At 39.2% G+C, this 25,842-nt stretch overlaps 1 protein-coding gene across 1 annotated transcript in view; it reads left to right on the forward strand.

The window, feature by feature from the left end:
* The window catches only part of ZNF521 (zinc finger protein 521), a gene marked incomplete at both ends in the record, with an annotated part of 203,325 nt that overhangs the window by 17,881 nt on the left and 159,602 nt on the right, over window positions 1-25,842 (forward strand). The window contains 2 exons of the mRNA XM_079533874.1: window positions 183-242; window positions 6,234-6,413. Of these exons, the coding sequence (XP_079390000.1) occupies window positions 183-242; window positions 6,234-6,413 (240 nt within the window). The remainder of the gene's footprint in view (window positions 1-182; window positions 243-6,233; window positions 6,414-25,842) is intronic.

Raw genomic sequence — 25,842 nt, forward strand, 5'->3', positions numbered from 1 at the left:
ATAGCAGCATATTCTGTGTGCACTTTGCAGTGGTCCTGTATCAGCTTTTCTTGGCTGTGTTGTACAAGCATCGCTGGCTTTCAGAACTGAAGCTGGTGTAAAGGTGCTTGAAACCCTTCAGCTATCTGGCTAACATGTTTTGTTTTGTTTTGTTTTTGTTTTGTTCACCTTTTTTCTGACAGTAGAAGAAAATGAAACAGAGGACCTGCAGGCAGGTGTGGGACACACAGCCGCACAGACTGGTAATGCCGAATTCCTTCATTAGTGTTTGATTACTGTTTGACAACAGTGTGAGGAATTTTTGTATCGCGGTGATTTTGCAGAGCCTGTATTCCTCCTCCTTGGTTTGAATCTAGAATTTATTTTAGGAGCTTGCGATGAAAAATGGTATTTCTCTCCTCCTTGTTTTTCAGTTCCTAAGAATTAAAAATTCTTTCTCTGGTAGCTCAAGACAATGATGATGAGATGCTTCTGAAGATCCAGCATGGTTTTCTTTTTGTTGCTGCCAGAAATAATCCTCTTCTGCAGCCCCCACATAAACCCCCACCCAGTGCCATTTCAGATGAACTTGAATATTCATTCAAAACTATTTTCATGTTTGTAAAATATGTGGATAAGAGCCATTTCCTTTCTTTTATTTATTTGTATAATTTCTTACCAGTTAGGTAAGACCAGGTACCACATCCCTGGATACTTTGCTTGAAGTCCTATTGAAGAAGGGTGGACAAAGCTGCTGTTTGAGTCAGGATCATGGGGAAATGTTTCATTAATAATTGTGGAGAAATAGTTGTTAATTCTCTGTAACAATGAGGACTCTGATTTTCTAAATTTCATTTGATTCTGAGAATTCAAAGAGAACATGGTATTCAAGCAGTCTTTGGTACTGGTTTACAGAAGTTAATCTGAAGAGCAGGAGTGCCTCTTCTGAGCAGTCTCATTCATTCAGGTGAGGTCACCTTTTGGAGCAAGGGATGTTCAAAGATCAAAGATGATCAGAGGGCTGGAGCACCTCCCCTATGAAGACAGAATGAGGGAGTTGGGCTTATTCAGCCTGGAGAAAAGAAGGCTGCAGGAGGACCTCATTGCAGCATTTCAGTACCTAAAGGGAGCCTACGAACAGGAGGGGAATCAACTCTTTACAAGGGTAGATAATAGCAGGACAAGGGGAAATGGTTTTAAGTTGAAGGAGGGAAGATTTAGGTTGGATGTCAGGGGGAAGTTCTTTACTATGAGAGTGGTGAGGTGCTGGAACAGGCTGCCCAGAGAGGTTGTGGATGCCCCGTCCCTGAAGGTGTTCAAGGCCAGGTTGGATGGGGCCCTGGGCAGCCTGGTCTGGTATTAAATGTGGAGGTTGGTGGCCCTGCATGTGGCAGGGGGGTTGGAGATTCATGATCCTTGAGGTCCCTTCCAACCCTGGCCATACTGTGATTCTGCATGTTCCTAGAAGGCCACCGATCTCAGAGTAGGTACCTTGCTTGAGGACAGTCGAGATTATTGCTCACAGGAAGGTGAAGAATGCAGTTATTTTTGTGGTTAGTTGGGACACTTTGTATTTCCGTTGTGTTTGCATCCTATGGGTTTTTGTTTTGTGTCTTTCCTAGGTTCTAGTAGCTGTCTGAAAAAAACACTTTGTTTAAAAAATGAGAGTTGTCTGCTTCGTTTTGAGGGGTAACATCTCAAGTTCTTCTGAATGTACTTAATTCTCCACTTAGCTATGTGTAAACTTGGGTGGGGGGGTTGGGAAATAAAAAGCATGCTTGTACTCCTACGAAGACACCGATTTGAAGAAATAGAGAACTGTGAAAGCGGAGATCAATATGACAAGGAATGGTTACTTTTCTGTGTTGTTTGTTTGTTTGTTTGTTTTTCCACTTAACATAATTCTCAATGGTTACATTGTCTCACAAGTTATTTATTTCCCATCCCATCCAGTGCTGTTCTCTGTCTGTTTCTAGGTGAGATTTAACATTCTGTTTTTCTCCGTAGCAAGAATGTAATGCCGATGTTAAAAACAAAACCCCTTCTGATAGAGCGAGCAGTACAGAAGGCCCACTTTGTATATGCACTGCCAGAAGTTTTTATAGTAATACTTTGTATCTACACTCTGGCTCTAACCATTAAATGTGCTTTTTATAGAGTACCAAGTTATAAATGTAGTGCAGCTACGGCATATTAATCTTACTGCAGAAATTTAATGAGGCAGTTGTTTTGCGATGGACACTATTGGGAGCAGAGAGCGACAGAGTTTTACTTTACCACTGAGCTGAAGAAATATTCCTTGCCTGGTAATAATTATAGCCACATGATCTTAGTTTTCCTTTCTTTTGCCAGCACTTTTCCATGCAGAAGTGGCTTGGAAGGAGGTCCACTGCAAGGCAGGGAAATGGGTTGGAAAGTGGGCTGTTTTCTTGGTAGCTTGACGTTTAGCTATGGATCCTCATAGCACAGGCAGAAGTATGTAAGATAAGTTTCAAGAATACAGTTAGTCTTTGCCAGTCCACCAAGATGGCTTTTAGATATTCATTACTTTTACTTGACTTTTATATGGGTTATAAAAAGTAAATGTGGTGAAACCTCATTTTTACATAGACAGAATAGAATTTCTGCTGGTTGGCCTGAAACCGCTCCCATACTTGAAATTAATTGAAGTCCATGGCTTTATTGCCTCCAACACTTCTAAGCCAATGTGATTTTTCATTTTCCCCCAAGTTGCAGTTTTATTAGACCAAGTTACAGCAATAACATCCCTTATGAGGAGGAGGAGGAAGGGACAGGGAGAACCACCTGCCAGGGAACACAGTAATGAGAAAATCATACTTCTTTTAATTTCCATTTATAAATAATGTTAACATAATCAGTAACAGAATACAACTGTTCTTTTTCTTCTTCTTTTTTTTTTTCTTAAGTGCCTTAATAGGCTGAATGTATTTCTGTTCCAAAAATACAGCCCTTCTTTCCATACCAGATAATTTTGAATGATATCTGCAGATGGAGCTGGTGTGTGTATTGTTGCTGATGCGTGTTAAAAATTTTCAGTAGGTCTCTGAAATGGGAAAGGGAAGCCTCTGGAAATGACAGTGGTGTTTGCAGATATTGGGAAAGGTAATCCTATTGTCAAGCCAATCTTTGTTGAGGGACTTGTCTGCAGTAGTTGGAGATATCGGGGAGAAAGAAATGTGAGGGATGACTGACACCCTAAAGTCCATGTGTGAACGTGAGCTTTAAACAGGAGGTTACACAGAAAGTACAGGTGACTGCACATTGCATTTCTAACATGCCTTTAATTCTAGAGTTTCAAAATAGGAGCAGAAGTAAGGCAGCTTATCCTCAGGTTAAGTAATCATTTAGGGTTAGAACAGCTCTTGATAGAAGCCATTTATTGTTGTAGCAAAAAAGAGTCCATTCACTAAGCATCTCTCTTTAAATACCACCTTCTTTCTGAGGTGACAACTTTTCATGGGAGCGAATCACGTTGGAAATGCATTCGTGGAGAGGGGCTGAGACTGCCAGAACTCGTTTCACAAAGCTGTCGCAGGCTAAACTTGAACCTACGTCCCAGAGGGTCCCACTTAAGTGTTGACCTAAAAACAAATGTGCCAGTTGGCTAGAGCATGTATTCTGAAGTCACAGCAGAAGGGAATAAGCTTGACTGACTTCTGTCCCTGTAGAGTTTATATCTGCAAATGCAGAAGGAGAAGCAAAACATTTATTAGACTTAAAATGATTCTAATTTTAATAACTGGTCTCTAAGTAGGAAGCTTTAAATGGATTGATTCTACAGGCTTTTGTGCACTAAAGGGTGCGTGTGCATACGTGTGTGTGTGTGCTGCTGAATTCCTGTAAAGTGCAAGTGCTTCTGAATAATAAGTCTGGAGAATTCCCTCCCCTCTTTTCTTTCCTTCGGCATTGTACTTAAAGCAGAGTCAGACACTACCCTTATTTTAAAACAAACAGGTCTGTAAACTTTATGTGCAGCATTTAAATACTCATGTTAAAATTCAAACCCAGTGCCTACATTTCCCTGAGTGCTGTCAGTTTTATGAGATGAAACTTGGAGCTTGAGCTGAACAACTAATAGCATGCGATGTGCACATGCAGCCTTCCAACAAGTGCTTAATGATGTTGGGTCAGTTTGCAACAGTTAAGACAATTATTTCTTTTTCTGAGCTGCTAAGAACTCAGTGATGTTTTAAGGACTTTTATTAAAGTTGCAAAATATCTTGGAAAGCTATGTGACAGTGTGCGTTATTTAGATTCATTTAGAGCATTTTAAAAATAACTACAATACCAGCCAACCCGTGTGCTTGATTAGCTTTGATTTGTGGAAGTGCAGGCTGCTCCTTTACTTGGAAGCTGCTGCTCAAGTTGAATTTTTTTGCTTGCAAGAACCTTGTGAATGTCACACAAAGATTGTGCTCTGGCTGCGCAGCAAATATGTTTTTGCCTTCATAACGTGTTTTTTATTTTTTAAACTTAATCTGGTTTTCCTCTGTAATATAACTCCTTTAAAAATAAATTCCACCCTTTACCCCTGTCAAAGAAATTCCTCGGTTTTGATCACGAGCCACATGGCATGAGGAAAGCTTCCTGACACGGGCCTTTTCCAGTATGTGCCGTGGGTCCGTCTGCATCCGAACAGCTGAAGGCAGGGGTGCAGCAGCGTGACCTGAAGGATGTAGGCAGATGGGGAGAGCCCTGACCCTTGTGGGGGACATCAGAATGCCCACACTGCACACCAGGCAGACTGGGGATGGCTGTGTCTGCATCCCTGCAGGGTGCTGGCAGAAGACTTTTAGAGTAGAATCCCCCTCCTTCTCCTCACCTTATCCCTGTTCTAATGTGAATGTAGTGGTAGCACGTTATGGTTACTCTGTTCTCTTGTAACTGTGTGTGATCCTAAGCTGTTGGAGCACTCACTGAAGCGGATCCACAGCCACCATTGTGCTATCACTGTGGACACAGAGCCAGCTAGCCTCTCACTTGGCTAAAGGATGGAACATCTTAACACGCACTTGCACAACCCCCTGTCATTATGTGAGTTTATCCTTGTTTGTTAAAATGACTCATCTCAGTCTCAGCTCTCAAATAAAAGGAAAAATGAGGTGGCCAAAAAGGAGAAGGGAAGAGTGGTGAAACACTTGCATTCCTTTTGTTGGAATGTACACAACCATTTTTCTTCTGCCTTTCACTTGTTGTACTGTGGTTCCCAAGGAAAAACAAAGTTAAGTGCCAGCTTGCTTTATTAGGGAAGGCAGATGGTTTTATTTCTGTCTTTGAAGGAAGCTTTTAGTGAAGTGGGCGAAAAGTCAGGAGCAGTTAAAGCTACTCTGCTCCTCAGAGGAGGAAAAGTCCTAGATTTTGTTATCTCACTTTGCATTGGTCAGCAGCAGGACTGAGGCAATGCAGTGAATTGCGTGGCTCCTCTGCGGAGGGCGTAGGGATGAATAAGAACATTTCTTCTGGTTTAGGAGTTTCAGCTGGGTTCAAAACTGCTACTGTGAGTCTGGAACTGTTCTGCTCTCCTCTAAATACTTGTTAACGTGTCAAAGAGGCGAAGTTCTGCTTGTGCACCATTTGGGTTTTACAATAGTTTCCAGTTTTCCATGATCTGGCAAATTGAGGAACTTTGGTTTGTCTGAAGTCATAAACAAGTTCAAAGCATAGATAAAGTTTTGACCCAGGGTCTCATCTTTCTGGGGCATTGTTTGTCTCAGGCAGCACAGTGATGGAGTGTTGGAATGGGCTGTGAAATAGAGATTAATTTTGTCTTTATGTAGATCAGGTGCGTTAGTCTCTTAATTCTGGTAGCTTCCTGTGAAATGCTGTAGTTACCAGTGAAAAGAAGCTCCTGCACACTCATTGATTTGATTTTTTTGTTCTAATTGAAAACTAATTGCATAGGTGATTTATCCTTTCTTATAATGATCAAAGCAGCTTCTATAGCTCTGATAAAATTGACAAACCTAACATTGAAGCATGGAAGAACTGCTCGAGTGAGAAATGCTGCATATGTGGGAACAGAAGAGAAATTTTCCTTTCATCGAGATTAGAAAAAAGATTAATGAATGAAACTCCTTTGCTTATTTAGCAATAAAATCTACAGCATTCTGCAGGCTTGTGCCAAATGTGTTTCTTCTCATCCTTACGATAAGAAACCTATGATTTTTTTTTTTTCTTTCTTTAAAAGGTTCTCTGCTTAGATGCCTGAGGTCATGGTCTTGATTTTCTTTCAGACCCTAACTGTAAACTAGAAGACAAGACAGAAGATGGAGAAGTGTTAGACTGTAAGAAAAGGCCGGATGAAGGGGAGGAGTTGGAAGAAGAAGCTGTGCACAGCTGTGACAGCTGCCTCCAGGTGTTTGAGTCACTGAGTGATATCACAGAACACAAGATTAATCAATGTCAACTGACAGGTAAACAATACTTCTCACTTTATGGCTTCTTCCATTATTCTGTTTCTGATTCCTGTTTTCTGCTTCTGATCTCCCTCTTCTTTTCTCAGCTGTTCTACTCTTGCATTTGAATGCTTAGAGGTGAGACCTTAATAAATATGTTCTAGGACAGTGTTATATTGTAAACAAGGCACTATAAATGTCCTTCATACTGAAGGTTGTACGGATAATTACTGCATTGTCACTGTACTTAAAGTGTGCTTTAGCTGTCTGTGTGCCTGGTTCATACTGTCTTCTTTAACTTTCCGTGTTTGCTTATGTGAATATTTTCCTCAGTCACTTGTGAACACAAGAGGGTTTGTAAATGAGGTTTAAGTCCGGTTACATAACAGATGAATTTACACAGCGCCGTGTTGTAGGTCTGGGCTGGATATTGCTTTAGTTTACTATGATAAATACAAATGTCTCTAAATGACTGTTCATTAATCAGTAACTGAAAGTTACTATCAAACAAACTGATAGAATGAAAATGAAATCCTAGTCTTCATCATGGAGCAAAAGTGAGTGCTGATCAAATACAGCTGAGCTGAATAGAGCTGAGTGAATGAACCCGTAGCTGAGCTGAATTCCCCTCTGAAATGACTGTATACAGCCCTCTCATGTAGACATCATGTGAAGTCTGCTGAAGTAGTTTTGCTTTTTAGATTTAGTAGCTCTTTCAATGATACATGCTGTAAGTTCAAGTAGATCAACAGAAGAATGTTCACAACAGAAGGACGCATTTTTTTATTAGATGAAACTTTAGTTTTGCCCTCTACAGTGTAAAATGTATTTCTATTATGATAAAAACTTTTCATTATTAGAACACTGTAAATAAGGAAAGACATGCTTCCCATTTGGGAATGCTTTAAGAGAGTGTGTGCATGCTCATGTTTGGAGAACTTTCTAGGTTATTTTGGTTCCAGTAGATCCATAGGGCTGGGTCATGAGAGGAAGACTTAAAGTGGCAGTGCTGCTCTTGAGGGTGAAGTACAAGAAGAAGGTGATCAGAAGATGAATAAGTGGGCAGGAGCTGATGGGAGGAGAAGTGTGTACTTTTGTTAGTACAGTTCTTTGCCTTTTCTTGCTTTTAAAATGTTATAACTTCAGATACAGTCAGCTTAATTATGCTCTAATCGCTTCTACAAACTTCTGGAATGCATTTCTCTACATTGCTGATGGTTTCAGTCAGTATGGATGTTGTCCTTGGACTTTAAAATACTCTTGGCGTTTTCATATCCTTTTGTTAATACCTTTATTTTTTCTTTTGCTCTGTTTTGAAAAATGGGTGGTTTCAGCTTGTCTCTTCTTTCCCTCTGAGGAGGCCTTCCCATTGCCCCCTGTCCACCATTCAGATCGCACTTATTCATCCCTGTGTTTTTCACTTTGATGTGATATATCAGTTTCTCCTTTCAAGTTAGTTAGTTACTGCTCTTCCTCTATACCAAAAATTGGATTCCTTCTTCTAATTGGGTTCTCTGCTTTAATTCTGCAATCAGAATTCTGTGACAATTCCTTGCACAGTTGAACTGGGAAACTGAAGAAAAAAGGGGAGAAGGAGAACAATATGTAGGAAGAAGTCTGGAATGCTGGTCCTGAAAACATCCATTCTTGCTCAGAATTGCAGTGTTAAATGAGAGTGAAAACAAGAACACTAGATTAGTCACTTTGGGGTGAACATGTAAAGGCAGGAAAATATGTATGGTATCAAAGAATGGGGGATTGAAAATTAATCTAGAAGAAAATTAAGTCCCTAAAAATATATTTGCCTCTCTTTTAAGTAAACTTGTGTTAGTGAATGAGTAAAGATCAGATTATTGGAAAGCTGATGAAGGAATAAAAGCCTGAACTGTGGATGCTTCTGGGATACCAAGTTGACAAAAAGCCAATTTTTCTCAGTTTCCAAAAATAAATACTCAACATACACCTTTAAGTAGAGAGAAATGTCTGCATGGAATGGCCAAAGCTGATGTTTCCATCTTTCTCCAGCAAAAAAATATTAAACAGGTGGCTAATGACATGAATTCAGTCCAGGATCTGAAATTGCATGTATGACCTAATAATAAGAATTACATTTATAATAAATCTCATCCTTTTAGGTAGTTGTTTGTTTGTTTTTAGTTAATCAGTGACAAACAGTTGCCAGACAAGCAGCTTACCTTTTTCTTCTGAAGCGCAGTAAATATTTGACAAAATAAAGCATGCTTCTAGAATTTTAGGCAAGCTCTTTAGATTTTGACTTTCTCTTGGACTTCACTGGCCTTTGGGTGCCATGCTCAGGTGAAAAGCTTTTGAAAAAAGTGCTACCGTGAAAGGGTTTGTACATCCTTTTCTCATCATAGTCTTTCTGAAGCAAGAGGATGTTACATTATTGCTCTGGTTCTCTCCCTTTGGAGGATGCCCTATGAAACTAGCAGAAACTCTGAGCTATTTTTCAGTTGTTAATTTCTAAAGAAAGTCAAAAGGTTTACTAAAATTGCCTGTGTCATATGTGGAAGAGGGCAGATTGCATCATCTGTCCTGAGGTATGATCTTTGCATTGTGGACCTCGTCTCAGAGACTGAAGAGTCACCTAATCTGTTTAGAAAGTTTCCTCTTTATTTAAAAATGCCAGGGCTGTCAGCCTCCTAAGTTTGTAGAGCTTCAGAATTCAAATATGAGCTTTGAGTTTTCAAATGGCTGAGCAAGAAGCTACGGCTTCTCTAGATCTTGCTGAGCTTTGGAGGTACTCTCTGGGATGCTTAGGGAGCTACTCTGCAAGAATTTGTGAATTGTGCTTATTGACAAAGTTGCAGAGTTATTTTCCACTCAGATATACTAGGAAGAGCAACAATGAAATTGGTGGAACATACAAGAGGGCATAACAATGACTTAAGGCACCTCTTAGAAAATCCCTGGAATATGAAATGTGAGAGCTGAGTGTCAGAGTGTCTTGGCTGACTCTAATTCTCCCAGCCTGCTACCATGCTTGAGAATGGAGCTTTCCATTGTAGATTCTCAAATTGATACTGGGGCTTCTAATTTTGCGTATTCTTCTGAAGCATTAACGCTTCAGGAGGAGGAGTGATATTGCTCTGCTGAATCTTCATTCCACTCTCAACCAAAGACAGAAATGGGGAGAAGGGAACTGGTTAGCTGGATTATTAAACAGCTGTCCCAGTCTCTCAAAGTGTCAGTCACTGTCACCTATTCAGGGTATAGTGGAAGATGAGAGATACTTTACAGCCCAGTGAGATTTGGCTCTCAGAATCTTGAATGGCTGTCCTCTTGCAGATTTTTTCAAGGGAGAAGAAAAAAAGTTCCCCCCAACTTTTTCCTTCCTGTAATCTGCTATTTGAATTAAACTCATGTTCTTTTTCTAGAGGAGGGCATAGCTGATCTTTTATTCTAATGTGTGTGCTATTGCTGTTTTCAATTTGGGTCTGATCCAGTATCTATTGAAGTCAATGAAAAGGTTCCAATTGACTGCAGTGGGGGATGGAACAAGCCCTTTGTGAGCTATTTAATAGTATTTTTCGCTATCTGAAATTCTTGCACTGAAGCTTTCTGAAAAGGTGATGATTTATTTATGTTAATTGCTGACAAATTCTGTGATGTTTGTGAAATACAAATAATGGATAAAGGGGAGGAAGTTTTAAAAAAAAATTTCTTTGCAGTAGTTATTGTAGTCACTGGCAGATAAGATGCTGTACTATATTAATTTAGTCATTACAAAAGATTGGCAATAAAAATATGGTTTTAATAGTGTTTCTCTCTGAAGTTAATGCTTTTCTCACTCTATCCTTCCTGCAGTATTTCCATTTAATAACTCATGAATGACTTGCACATTGTCATCCTCTAAATTGTGTACATAAGTAAAGGACTCAGTATGATTATGAATCTTCTGTCCTTCTAGTATAAGACAATTTGGATCCCACTGTAGGAGTGTAAGTGCAGGATCAAATCTGGTGCACTGCCAATAAACCTTCAGCTTCACTTCTCTCTTAACTCTTGGAGAGAAGCTGGACAAAAAAATAACCTTTTGCATTTCTGGTATATATGCTGTTATGAGGCACAATTTGTCAGACACTTGCCCTAATGTTTTTCTTCACTTATAATCTCTTTCCTCTGCACAATGCTTTGTGCTGTTTGTTTCACCTTTCCATCAAAACCCTGGGAGCTGTACTCTAGGATGTCTTCCCTGTGTAGGTGAGAACTGCCTTTCCTCTGGCTTTGTGTGTCTGTGTCCAAAGGCATTCATTGTTGTTGAGCTTGGTTCTCTTGATAGTCCTGTAGGCTGCTTTGGAATCGGAAGTCGTAATAAGAGCAATATTAGAAAAAAGAATATCCTATGGTGCTGCCTTGCACTCTTATCAGTTACACACTGAATATGCCAAGCTAGTTGGCTGACTTGTTGAATAGCTTAACAGTGATGGAAGTGTTGGAATGCAGCAGATAGCTATCCTGAATGCTAGTAAACCTAGTGCGCATTATGTAACTTCCATACTAGCCTGCTGGTATCACAAGCTGTAAAACTTGTTTGAAAGCAGGCTACTGAATCATATGCAGCCCTAGTTTCAATACTAAGGGTGTTCTGAAGGAAAAGACATAAGCTATTTTTCCATTGGGGATGTTTATTTTACCTTTAGCTGACAGATCTAGTTTTATGTTTTGTGTTCTAGCTTAATGCTAGAGGTTTGGCAGGTTGAGTAAGTATGTCAGGTAGAGTTGAGTCATTCATGTTATTGCCTACCTTGTTTCTGATGCTGAAATCGTTACTTGTTACTGCTGTGAATCCCATGCCAATGAGGAGGTGTAGTTCTGCTCTCCTAGCTGTGGTCAGAGGGTCCCCTCATGTATCATCTGAAAATATTCCCAGCAGGTATATTGGCTACCTGTTATTCTGGGTGCTGCTTTCCATCAGCATTGGAGTATCACTAGGCTGGTAGCTTCTAGCTGAGTATTTCTGTGTTTCTGACTGTGATCATAATTAACTTTTATGGGCGCAGTCCTCTCACATGGTCGATAAGCAAATCATTGCCTTCTTGTATGTGTAAAAACAAGAGGTTGTGCTTCCTAACAACTTTACAGAAAGCATGCATGACAAGTATCATGGACTTATCAAACAGGAGGTAATAGAGATTCCTCTATAATGGTTTCATCCTCCTCCATCTTTTCTCATCTTCTCAGTGCTCAGGGATCTTCCATCTTTCTGAATGAGTTAGTAGTGCCAGGACCATCTCCTTCACTAGAAGACTTGAAAACTTTCTGAGGAGTTTTGTCCCAAAGGATGTATGTTGTATACAGTAAGACTAGAAGATAAATCTTGAGAGCATTTGATGTTGTCATGGTTTGATATCCTACCTAGAGCTGTTCTTGCTGGTAACAAGTACTGTTCACTGATTTTCATTTGTCACCATTTTTATGGTGAAAAGATATGTGGCCAGGGTCCTCTATCATTTCTGCGGGGAAAAAAAAGAAAAATCTGAGCTTGATAAAAGTGCTTCTGAAAACAAGAACCCTAAGAAGTTATATCTATGATGCACCAAAAGCATATTCATCAGCCTCAGTGCAGCCAGTGGCACACTGCCAAGCACTGTTTGCCAAGTACAGTTACTTCAGTTGAGAGTCTCCCTGTTTCTCTTGAGAATTCCTGCACCAAGGACTGCATATGGATTTTACATTAAACGGTTATTGAATGAAAGATAAACAGTGCTTGGACTGAGGACTTGAGCTTAAGGCCTCTCTTTTTCCCTAGAGGATTTCCCAGTTGCTGTTCTACAGAGACATACTTCTACTTTTCCATTTGCTTTAGGTCAACAGACTTCAGACTTCTTTTCTGCAAAATGACATTCTGTTTGACTGAGAGTAGAAAACAGACCCTCTCCTCCAGTTTTCCATCCTCAGCCAACACACACAGTTCAACACACTTCTTTGAGTTTGTAAATGGTGGACTTGCATCCTTTCAGAATTAAGTGATCTAGGACTGCAACTCCAAATTTTTGATATTTGGGGAAGACGGGGAATAAAGTAATAACTACATTTTCTGCCTCTAAAGATCATGATATCAAACTCAGCAGTGAGCAATTGTGTAGCTGTTCTGTGAAGCAGCCTTCTGTGAGACTGGTCTTCCAAACATGCCTATTGGAGTAATCTATTATTGGACTCCTGTGCGTTACAAAATAGCCATGGCTAATATCATGGGGAATCTGCTTCATAGAACTTTATATGCATAACTGTTTGCTCCTTGGGAGGATAGATGGAGGTCTTGATAATTGCACTCGTAGGTGTTCGTATCAAAATTGAGTAAACATTTTGTAGGTATGTTTGTATTGCTCAAATGTGAGGGGAACTTCGGTGCTCTGGACTTCAAATCTGTGACAGTAGGCTGCATAGCCTTCTTGTTGTTCTTCAAAACCCCTGTGCTTACCTTGTGAGACAATAGATCCATGATGAATGGCCAGCAAGGGTAGTGAGACATAAACTCCTCCCTCATTTGCTCAGAACCCATTAATCTCTGCTCTTGAAACCGTTAATAAGTCATAAAACCAATAGATTTTCACCTCCGGAGTATTTTAAAAGCAGCATGGCGTACTTCCTGACTTGTCTGTCAGTGACCCCTTGTAAATGAAGGCAACCAATGTCTATATTGTGAAATTGATACTTTTGACTTGGGGAACCCCTGTAATAAACCTGTTGATAAGTACTGATTGTAACTCCTGTTCTATTTGGAAGCAGGAAAGGAAGAAAGTGATGGTTCCTTCCAGTGAGCTATCAATGCTTCTTTTGCATCTTTCACTTACCGTTTTCTCCTAACTTCTGTTTCCTGTTTTCCTCTTACATTAGCCTGATTTTTTCCCCTTCCTAAAAAAGGCAATTAATCCATGGCTTCAAGGATAGGGGGGCTGGCATATCTGTTCTGTATCCACATGGGCTTCACAGGTGTGACCATGTGAGCGTGCATGAGAGCAGCAAATTCTTTTCCTAGCTCTGATGTCCCTAACCAGCTAGAAATCAGGGGGACTGGCCCAGTACCATGGACAGAGACAGCTTCTCCTATGCCAAGGCATCGAAGTGAGCAGCTTCGATTGCTGAGCCAGAGAGGTGGTGCTCTACTCAGGGAAGGGAATTCATATAGGCATCCCCAAAGCTGTAGTTACTGGATCTGGTTCATGATACAACTGTCTCTCAGCTGTATTTTACATGTAAATAGTCTAGCAGCATATTTGGTGCTATTAGGGTTCATCTTGCAACAATCCAGGCCTTATTAAGTGAATGAAACATGGCAGCAGAGATTGCCAAGGTGCTGTTAAATGCATCAAAATAATCATTTCTGGCCAGACTATAAATCCAATCATCCTGGGACTTGGGCATCATGCATTTGAACCATGCTTTTGTATACTTCTATTTAAAGCTTCTTAGAAAGTACTCCTTTGCTGAGGGTAAGGAATGAATATTGAGGACAACAGTACTCGGTTCTGTGGGTCCAAAGAGTCCACATGCCTGTCAGTCAGACTGTTTTTAGCATGAACTTAAAAGAGATTTAGGTAACAATTTATTTTACTTAAGTGTTTTCTTCCCAAGTCCTGCTTAGTGATAGGACTTATGGTTGTAGTCCTAAGCCCTGCCATAGGACATGACTATGTAGTACTTTTTGACTTAGGGCAATGAGACCATGAATTAGATGTACTTGACATGCCATTGTGGCTGATTGTAAAAGCATTAGGTCACTGTCAGGGGAGGGCTATAATAGCATTGCAAATAATTCCTCTATTGGCTTTGATATTTCTTAGTTATCAGGCTAGCTCTGCACAATTGCCCCTGTCTCCAAGTACTGGCTTGCCTGGCTCCGAAGCTTTTTCAGACTTAACTCAAATGTCTCCCTGGTACTCTGTTGAAAATCTGCCCTAGCTAGATATAGGACTTCACTTTATTACACTGACAGTCTGTTGCTGCATTTATTTATAACCGCTGCTGGGTGTTCTAAAGGTCAAGCCATTTCCTCACAGAGTGTTTCCAAGTGGGCAGTACAGGCTATCTCTCTGTGTTACCATTTGGCTACTATGCCTTTCCCATTGAATATTAACCTTGATCTCCCATTGCTCGAATGACACTTCCTCCTGTTGGAGAAGAGGGTCCAATTTCTGAGATCTGCCAGGTGATGACATAAGGTAATCCACTGACCTTTATCAAGCGCTTGTGTGGAGGACGTAACTGCCAGAGCTTAATCCAGTTTTGTGAGAGCAGTGCTATAATCACTGTTTGATCTACGCATCTGAAATTCCTAATTCTCATTGTCCAAGGAAGACAGTTGCCCACAGGGGAGGGGGATGGGGTAGGGAGAGTCATCAACACTGGCACATATGTGAAGAAGGAAAAACAGTCATTACTTACCCTATGATAACTATGCTGCTTCCAATTACTGCTGTAATCAATATGGATCCTGTGGCCAAGCTTGTCTTGCTTTTCACTGTCCTTAGTAATACAGATTTAGAATTGTAAAGCTGATGCTGATACAGGGTCATAGCTACCCTGGCCTTTATTCAGTACAATGGGAATTCACATGTGCGATTCTAATAGACGCACTATTAAAAATAAAATAATGATCACGTCTTGCATTTGTGCACATATATACACCTACAGTCCATGTTCACTACAACATTTCAGAGAATCAGTTTGTGTAAATACTTGCTCTTTATTACATGCTTCTATTTTACTGGAATGTTTATAATATATTGTTAACGTACTACAAAATGTGTCTTGTTGCCATGACAAAACTTGTCTTTTTAAACAGTGAATTTCCTCCACCTTCTAAAATTATTTTCTTGAAATACTTGCTGTTTTTATTATTGGTGCTTGCTTTAATTACCATTTAGAAATGAATGGAATGGGAGGTACAACGGATTATCATTACTTATATATGCAGCAGTTAAATTCATAGCTTGAAAGCCAAATGTAACAAAATGCCCCACAGCTCTTTTACACTTTGTTTAATACAGCTGTAGAAGAGCCTTAATTCATGTTTATACAATCAGTTATAGAGTATTAAGGCTTCTGAGTGATATGGTGGTTCACTAACACATAACCTCTATGGGCTCAGTTTATCCTTCCAAGCGTCATCAGAGGAGTGTAAGAACAAAACAAAACAACAACACAAAGCCTCTCTCGATGGAAAAGAGAATTGCAGGAGGAGAAAGGTCCTCAAAGACACTCCATTCCCTGTGTGGCTTTTGCCTAATAACCTGTCTAAGGTGATTGTAAAACCTCTGCTGCTTCCATAAAATGACTTTTTTAGAAGGGATAATGTTAAGACAAATAAAGAGTGTGTATTAGTACATCCAAGATGTTCCGAGATGTACCTTGTGCTTTTTGAGAAAGACACCTACTATATCAAGTACTCCATTGTGAAAATCCACTGTGATGTTCAGATAGAAATTTAGCCCTAGCAGTGTGCAGTATTTCCAGAAAACACTGGAACCTGCAGTTCCTTTTATGAAAGCTCTTCTGTTTTGTTTCATTTTTTTTGCAAGGCACCAGATACACCATTAATCTCAGAAAGTCATCCAAAATGACTGATAGTTGAGGCAAACTCTTTCTTAATGTGAACCCTTAATATTCCTAATTTTATATCCCTATACCTCTACTAAGAGGTCATAGTCCTTAGCTGGGGATATCATTTGGGAATGCTGTAGTGTAACTGAAATCTATGACCTCTTAATAAGCACCAGGAGAAAGAGATGGGGATCATTCTACAACATGCCCTGGGGGTGTTTTCCCTTCAAGAAGGCAAGCTGAAACTGTTCAACTTTTTTCTTTCTTTCAGTTTTTTACCTTCAGGGGGAAATTGATCGATTTGGAGATGATTATTCCATAATCTCTGAATTTTTCTTCTTCTACACTGCAATGGGAACTCCTTGAAGTTTAAAGGCATTGTGTCTCCTGTGTGCACTATGGAGTGAAGCCAAGGAGTTTATGGGGACAGCGGTTCTTTTAGCACAGTTATAGCAATAGTAGGCAAGTTTTGAACTGAAATACCAGGAGAGTATGGACAGAAAATGGTAAATTTTTAGTTAAATTTGGTTGACTAAGTGTCATCACTTATCTCAGTGGATGCTTCATTTGGGATTTATTTTGGGGTAAGAAGCATGGGATTTTCCTAGAAATGTGGTTATATAGAAGACATGTTGGAACTGAGATTTCTCACAGTAAATTGAGGGAAACTAGGAAGGTTGAACTAGCAGTCAACTTCTAAAAATCTTGAACATGTCAAGGAGTATTTGATACTGATTAAATAATAATCTGAAATGCTGGAAAAGTGATCTATGAATTTTGGATTAAATTTATTCTTCAATATAGTTTATTAAAATTATGTTAAGTTTGTACACATACAAATAAAGTGATTTAATATTTTTGTCTCCAATATTTATGAAGCACATGAAATACAGTAAATTATTTTGCCTGTGTATAAACAAGAATAGAATGTTTTTGGAACAGGGAATGAATTGCAGTGCTGCAGAATGTCTTTAGAAATAAAACTGTGTATAGGGTGGTGTCATGGACTGGCACTTCATCGATATGTGTAATATATGGAAGTTCATTTTAAATTTCATAAGAATACCTGCTACTACTTACTGCCTCCCTAACCATGACCAGAAGTGGTGTCTCGCGTTTGTTTTAGTGCTGCATCCCAGCAGGAAGCGCAGTCTAATGACTGAGGAAGGTTGGGTGACTCATGCGGGGGAGGCTGGAGAGGGGTCAAGTTTTCCAAGTACTTTACAAATCTACCAGCTGTAAAAGTGATGGATAGGGAAATGAAACGGCAGTTGCTGATTTACCTTTCTCTGACAAACGTAGGCTTCAGCATGTGAGTGCATAACAGATAAATTTTTCTGTTAACACATAAATGAACATTAATATTTTTTTCGTATGTATGCATTTATTTCTCATTGCTATTATCTGATTTCAGTATGTGGTTAGAAGTGATGCTTGGATTTTTGCAAAAATCTAATGTGTTTGATCTTTCCTGTACAATCAGTTTCTAAGCAACACATCCTTTGTCCTGAACTATTTTAATATGTCAATAACCATAGGTTTCTGTATTACTCTAATTATTCTTCTAAACTGCATTTCAAATACTATGAACAGTTTTAATGTTTGCTTTTGTTACGACGTTACGACTAGAATATTTTGCAGGACAATCTTTCCTAAGAAACTGTGTAGCCTGAGTGGAGAATGTTTTTCAATTTAAGTCCATCAGTCGCTGGTTTTAATCTTTGCTTCACCAAGACCAATGGAAATGTCATTGTTATGTTCATTGAGGGCAGGATTTCTACTAGCGAGTTCAAATACTCTTTGGATTGTGTGATTGCTCTCAGGATTTTTCTCTGTGGCACTCAGATCTCTGCCTTTCCAACACTCTTTTCAAAATACTCAGTACTTAACAAACGTACTTCCAAATAGCGTTTCCAAAAAAGCTGACAGTCAGTGGTATTAACCCTGTAGTTACAAGTGCTTTCCCATGGTTCATTAGTTTGAAAGCAGTAAAGCTTCCCTTGTCTGCCGTGATGAGAGCTTTCAAAAGCAGAGGCTGAGGAAATGAAGAATGAGGTTTATCTCATTAAAAGTAGATACTGCCACTTCTGTGACCTTCTCCACCTGTCATTGTCTTTGATTTTTCTCTTGTTATTTGGTATGCTTATTCTTGCTGCTGAGGCTCTACTTTTTTTCTCCTGTTATCTTTATACTTTCCATGCTCTTACTGAGTGTTTCTGGAGGTGTGCTTTTATTTCTATCCTATTTTCAGCTATCAGCAGGTCAGGTATCCCTGCAGTTCTCCCTTTGGCTGAGGAGGGTGGAGATGATTTTCTCCAGTGCTGCAGTATCCCACTGTGTCTCTCCTTCTTGTCTGTTCTCCCTCTTTTTTCACTCTTCATTTTTCCACTGTTTGTTCCCTTTTTGCCTCTAAGATCTTCAGAATAGTGCTACTATTCCCATTGGGTACTTGAGTAGGAGCAGCAGACTGCAAAACCCATTCAGTATACTTAGTTTCATTCTGCAGCCTCTGCTGGACTAACTTTATATTGCTTTTTGTAGGACCCAAAAACTAGATGCTGTACGCTCAGGTCTGCAGCCCATCTTGTTATTTGTGCAGTCATTCATTCATTATGGTGGTCTCTTTCTTGATTTGCTCACTTTTTAACCATTTTTATTAACATTCTGACTTCTGTCTAATGCTTCCTATACCATAGTGGATATCACTGAAAGTATCGAAAATGTTCCCAAACTGTGGGAACATTTGTCCTTCAAAGCATGTTTGGTAAGCTACACAACTTGTATTTTTTGTCAAATAATAGGCATATTTGACCCTGATTTATTGCTGAGAATGAGTTTGCTTATGTTGAGTTGGCTTCATGAGAAGCTATTGACTTTTCTGTTGCATTTCAGTTATTGGTACGTGCCAAAAGTGCTTAAACTTACTTGTGTAGTTCTGCTCTATGGATGTGGAAATTGGCCCAGTACAATTTAAAGACTGAGTTTTACCTGTTGCAAAATTCATAAGCGTCAGTACAAAATCAAAGAAAAATTCTCTCTGCTGTAAGTTCCACAGATCTTTTCATAGAATATTTTTGAAACTACTCCTTAGTTAGTGGATCTGATGACGTGAGTGTGGTGAAAGGGGATACCAGATGTAACTGGTTAATAAATAATTGTTTAGTATGTCAGTATTGTTTTTCACATGTGGGACAAGCTTTACATTTGATATGCCTTAAGAACTGTACAATACCTCTCAGCCTCTCTCTCTATGCTCTGAATCTTTTTTACAACTATTTATCTACAGTACCATGATACGTCGCCAACACTGCAGAAGATAGCAGCTAAGACTCATGAGATATAGTAGAGGGAGACAGGAAGCTCTGGCCAAGAATAATGTGGCAAACCTCCTGCTCTTGTGAAAAATGCTACCGGATCTCTGCTGCCCACAAAAAGCAGATTGTACTTCAGTTTCTTAAGGCATAATGAGTGGACTGTTTTATGCATGCATTGCCAAAAAATGGCCAATGCTTTGTTTTTCAGGTGAGTCATATACGTGGGAGCTGCATGTTTCAGAATGGTATTGCTCTCCTTTGTCACTCCTTCGTTTTGGACGCAAATGTCAGTGTGGTCACTTCTATAAGATGTGGGGAGGCTGGCTGTGGTGTCCCAGCTATTGGTAAAGAAACTGCTCCCACATGCAGGGGCTTTAAGTCCCACACCATTCTGAATCATGGAGTTGAGGAGGCGGTTCAGGGTAGTGTTTAACCCTAATCCTGGCCCTCCCTTTTCTCCTTACCTCTGTTCTCTGGGAGCTCTAGCACAATATTTTGACTTGTGAGCCCAGAGGGTTGACTGTGTGGCAGTCACTTAAGGTAATTGTGGGCTTACTTATACATTTTACTGTCAAATTACGTAATTTTCGATAGAGGGCATAATGTATGCTTTCTAATACACACTCTTTGAGGCTTGGGGGTTCTGCCTCCTTTTAGATAGCTTAGAAGTCAAACCACGTGTTCTTACAGACCTCAGTACAATTGCCATGAAACGTGTATAGAATTCCTCCCTTTCCTTCCGTAACGTTCTAGGCTGTGTTAATGAAGAATGCTCTGTGGAAGAAAAGGTTTATCTGAGATTTTTTACTGTAATATGTGGAATGTGTTTACTAAACTGTGGAAGCTATTAGGGGTACAGGAAATGTTGCATGTTTTGGTAGTCAGTATGCTCTTAGTGAATTGAGACATGGAATAATCATTCTTCCATCAGCCAAGTGTAGTAAATGTGGTTTGCAAACCGAGTATTATTTGCATTATAGGCTTGCTGGTTATGAGGCATATATTTTTATCAGGACTATGCATATCCTTCTGAGGAGGGGAAATGGGCAGAAGAGAGAAAGTCGTCTTTTAGAAATAAAAAAAACATTGATTATTTTGCTATTGACTAAAATTAAATTTTGATTAATATTGCAATTGCATTTGTTGATGACTGGAACTTAAGAAATGCTACTTTGAGTGTAAAATTCATTCTTAACATTTCTCATACTCTTATGGAATTGACTTCTTTCTGAATGGGAAAGAGGCATGTTTCTTCAGCAAGCATCTTCTGCATCTTCTTATAAAAAAAGATATTCCAATTTCTGACTGACTCGTAAGTTCATTATAGTATCCTTTTTACATCTTTCTTATGCATTGTTTTACATGCTGGATAAAAGGGTCTTCGTTCCTACCACTTCTCAATAAGTAGTTAAATCAGATTGAAAGAAGAATCGTTTTAAGTTAATTTTGCAGTTTAGCTTTAGGGACATATCTCCTGTACATAACTTTTTAGTTGTTTTTTTGTCTAATGGTATAAAGGCATTGCATGCTTAAGATCCAGTATGATGCACGTTTCAAATTAAAGCATGATTTGCAATTAACATTTTTGCTAGCATTTCATCTGTGAGAAATGTTAGTGGTCTTCATTACTTTTTGTCAAGAAATGTTCCATCAACTCCCAGGTCCAAAAAATGTCTCTTTTTATACAGGAATAGCTATCGTGCACTGGTGAAGTGTTTCTAAAATAGCGTGTAATGTTATATTATCATTTAAGTAGAGACTGTAGCATTCTCCTTTTCCAGACCTTACAAGCATAATCAGGCATGCAGTATTTTACAAAACGCTAAGACTGTCTGGACAAAATGCTTTCAGGATCTCACAGTTCGATCTCTGCTTTTATTCTCTTTTTAATGCAAACCTGGCTCAATATAAGTAGTTCACTTGAAGTTCATGCAGTGACTGGATTTATCATTCAAAGATGAGTAGCTAAGTAAAGTTACCTCACCTTAAAGTTTGCAGCTCCAAAAGTGATCTCATAAAATGTGTCCTCATATGTTCTTTGGCTCTTTCTATGAGCTAAAGCAGGAAGAAAGAAAGTGAGAATCAGATTCCTTCTTTCCAAACTAAGGCACGCTATGTAGTCTGTTTTCCCCCTTGATATTTAAAGTTGAACCCATTCATTCAGCCTACTTGTTAAATATTCTAAGTCTTATCTTTCTAAACTTTTGTCTTCTTTTTTCACTTTTCATTTAGTTCTTAAGTTTCTTACCTTTCTTCCTTTCTGTTTATTGTTTCCTGACACCCCGGAAGAATCTTGTCCTGGTAAAAAGGGAAATGTTTCTATTTGATTGCTGATAAGCAAATTAATGCAAGAGCTTGCTCCTTTAAGAAGCAAATAAGTTTAAAGTCCACTGACTTCTTTTACTGTTAATCCATGAGTGGATGTTAAGCTATTTAAAATGATTGATAAAAAGCCAGCCTACGTGAAAGCAGATTCACAGAGTGCACAGTTGAATGTGGAAGGGACCAGGCAATAGTAGATGAATTAGACAAATTGCTATCCCTTTTTGTAAGTAATCACTTACAGTCAGAATCTTCTGGCTCATGCAGATAATGAGGAACTTCAGTGTTTTCATTCAAAGACGCACAGTTCTTTTCTTTTACATTTTTTTTTTTTCCTTTTTAATAATTGGGAACTTTATTTCTACTTCGCACTCACTGGTGAGGAAATACTGAATGTGCCTCTCTTAAATCCTTCCTGTCTGGGGTTTAACTCCCAGTGCAACTCTAGCTTTTTGCCTTACAGCCTTTGATGTGTTTATTCTCACACTACCTCAGTAAAGTTGGGGAGATCTAAGGGTGCTTAAAACTTAAATTAAAAAAAACAACAACTTAATCACTTAAGATGACATATAGGTGCTCACATCCAAAGCTGTGACCCTGAAAAGCTTTGCTGAGCTCTGACCTCCTCAAAAAGATGCTCTTCTGGCACACTTAATGGTCTCTTGTTTCATCTTGAGCGTAGAAGTTGTTTTTTTTTTTTTTTTTCTCTAAGCTGTGGATAGTATGGAAAGTAGTCCCACACTGAAAAGCAGTAAACTTCAGTGAAGATTTTAACTTAGCAGGTAAAGGCGTAAGAGTAAGCAATTTCACGGAATGTTAATCTTTTCCACATTGCCTCTTTTTTTTTTTTTTTTTTAAACCATTCCAATACTTGTTCCAGTCTGTCAGTGAAAGAATCTTTTGTATCAGTGAAATGATACACCAAGAAACTGTTATTCAGGAATACTCGGCTTTCAAATGTGAGAGGCTTGAAGATGGGCAGGCTATTTCAAAAGGAAATGTAACACGTGCAAAGGTGGATACTAATAATGTTACTTTTCTTGTTCAGGTGGTTCTTAAATAGTATCACAAGGTTCTAGTGCAGGAAATGCAGTTTCATGGAGTCCAGTGCAGGAAACTCCTCTGGGGGGGAGTGAGGAATGGAGGATGTGAAGATAACATTCTTTTGTTCTGTGGTGTTCAGTGACGTTGAAATGGTGTTTTCACTGTTCTGTGAAGATCTCAGTTTTTCTCTTTGGCTTAGATAGGAAATGGTATGGATAAATGACATTCCAGGGATGAAATTACTGGTAGAATGCAGAACTCCTAATTTAATTGAAATTTTAAGCCAGCTTTTTTCTGTATACTACTTATGTCAGTTAATACTGTTACAGAGAAGTAAGACATGGTGTGTGCACATACTACCAGTAACTTCCACAACAGATTTCTGTATAGCTGTAATGGTATTCAGAAGTGAATATTTTATTTGAGATCTCAAATACTGATCTTAGTAACTCAAAGTAGAAGATAAGTTTTTAATGATTAGAGCATGGCATCTGTTACTCTAGCTGATTTGTGTACCTGTATTTCGTATAAATTTATATAGATGATTTGAAAATGGGCGTGCATCAATGTATAACCAACATTTGATTTACTGACCATAATTGCTACTCTTTTAAATGATATTTTTCCATTGTTAGATGATCAGAGGGCTAGGGCACCTCTCATATGAGAAAAGATTGAGGGAATTGGACTTGTTTAGCTTGGAGAAGAGAAGGCTTTGGGGAGACCTCCTTGTGGCCTTCTAACATTTGAAAGGAGTGTATAAACATGAGAGGGAACGGCTGTTTATGAGGGTGGGTAGTGATAGGACAAGGGAGAATGGTTTTAAACTGAGACAGGGGAGGTTTAGGTTAGAGATCAGCAGGAAGTTTTTCACACAGAGGCTGGTGAGGCACTGGAACAGGTTGCCCAAGGAGGCTGTGGATGCCCCATCCCTGGAGGCATTCAAGGCCAGGCTGGATGTGGCTCTGGGCAGCCTGGTCTGGTGGTTGGCGACCCTGCACAGAGCAGGGGGTTGAAACTAGATGATCATTGTGGTCCTTTTCAACCCAGACCATTCTATGATTCTGTGATTACTTTCCAATCTAAGAAATTTTGTATGTGTGTAAAATGTCTTCTGGGGAAGAAATCAAAGGCTATTAAATCGTGTAAGCAAGGTGTAGTGGAGAATGTGTTTGCTAAAATCCTTAATTGCTGAATGAATATCTTAATAACTGAAAGCATGTGGAGGTGTCCAAGCCCCTTGTCACTTTGCACCGAAAGTTAACAGTCCTCTGTTCATATATTTCCACCGTCACTCAGTTTAGTTTATGAAACTTAGAAGAGTTTAATATTTCATGAACACATGTGACCAGACAAAACAGTGAACGAGATTGTATCTGTGTGCTTTTAAGGAATAGTGAAAGCAGGATTAGCATCCAAGTTGAGGTAATAAAATTGTAAATTTCTACATAATCACCTCAAAATACTCCACAAAAATAAACCTTTTCTCAAAAAGTGGAAGTTAGGTGTTACTGTGGTAGTCTTCTTCAGCCTTTTATCGGCTATTACTTATTGATGTTTGCAATAATAAGTGATGAAGTAAATACCTGAGGAAAGGGCCATGTATTCATCATAGTAACCAGATAAATTTAGGACTCTAAGCTAAATGTGCAAGTCTGCTGAAGTGAAGGGAGGCTGTACCCCATAGATTGTGAACATTGAGCCCCCTGTAATGTTAGCATAACCCAGAATTTTCCATCGTGGTCTGCAAATCAGAAGGGAAAAGAGAGATGAATAAGAAAGGTATATCACATAGAATGGGGTAGATTTCAGCACAAAAATCCTTGCAGTAGTGAGCAGTAACTGTGTTAAGTCTGTATCCTGTGGTACGACATAGGGTTGTATTAACTTGTGAGCAAACAAACTCTTTCTCAGGATGCTGCTTCTGTTCCTGGGCTGGCAAGATCCCCAGTAACTTGAGTGTTTTTTCACTTGCTTTAATGCACAGTGCGGATACGCCAAGTATTTGATTTGCAAAGGACAGAAATGTGCTGGTTTTTCACTTAGTTGTTGATGTTGTATGTTGTCTGGATAGCATGACAGTCCTTTCATAGATTCAACTCTTTGAAATATGAATTTCTGTAGTTTCACATCTGTGTCCTCTGAACTTGACAGGTGACTGAATCCAGAAGACAGGCTTTTTTTTTAGTCACTGCAGATGGAGGTGTTGTTAACTTGGAATGTGTTGCTCAGACCGTTGGATTTGTTTGTTCACTGTTGGCCTTTTCTGTAGGTTAGAAAAGTGTACAGGCAGCTTTCTGAACAAGGGAATGGAATTCAGTCTGTTAGCACAATCACATACTCATTACAGTGTTTCATTTTATATTCCATTTTTCCTTGTTAATTTGATCCTGTCAGTAGTTAAAACCAGGTAATTTGATCCAGAAATGATGTGAATCATCTATGGAGAATTGAAGCGTACGGAAATTTAACATGAAAGAGAGACCTGTCTTGCACCTGTTTTTCTGCACCAGTATACAGTGACCCTAGAGAAGTTAAACAAGGAATTTTCTTTTGAAAGAGAAGGCAGAATTTCTGCATGATATTAAGGAGAAAAGAGCCTCGGGGAGGATCTTTCAATCACTCTGAGCTGACAAAATGCTCCAGAGCAGCACAGTCCACTTTTTCTGTCACGATGAAGAATGAAGACACAGTTCAAGGGTGTGCTATTAGTATCACCAGCACAAACTTCAAGTGTGTGTGTGAGGAGAGGACCCTGCTGTAGACAGCTAGCTCAGCTTCTCATTTGTAGTAACTTGAGAATAGTAACAGGCCTTTTCTTGAGATCTTGTTAAAGATAAGGCTCAGAAAATTCTTGAGGAAATTTGAATCATTGAATCATTATTTTAAAACTTGAGCATACTGACTACTTTTTAAATATAGGAAACAAAAACAAAGGAGAATAACCTGATGAAGAATAGGCACTTCTGCCACCTTTATTAGCACCCTGTGCCTCGCTCAACTGGTGTTCTTAGTTACCTGGACTACTATCTGACTTGTGCCTTGAGGACATCTATGGTGCTCGTGAGACAAGACTTTATGGAGCAGACTCACACAGTACTCTGCTTCAGAAAAGAAGTGATTGCTGGCCATAAGAAATCAAAAGGGAGCATTACATTACTTCCCACTGCAAATGTGATCTGGACCAACAAGCTGTAACC

This window comes from Tetrao urogallus, assembly GCF_951394365.1.
Source record: "Tetrao urogallus genome assembly, chromosome: 3".
NCBI lineage: Eukaryota > Metazoa > Chordata > Aves > Galliformes > Phasianidae > Tetrao > Tetrao urogallus.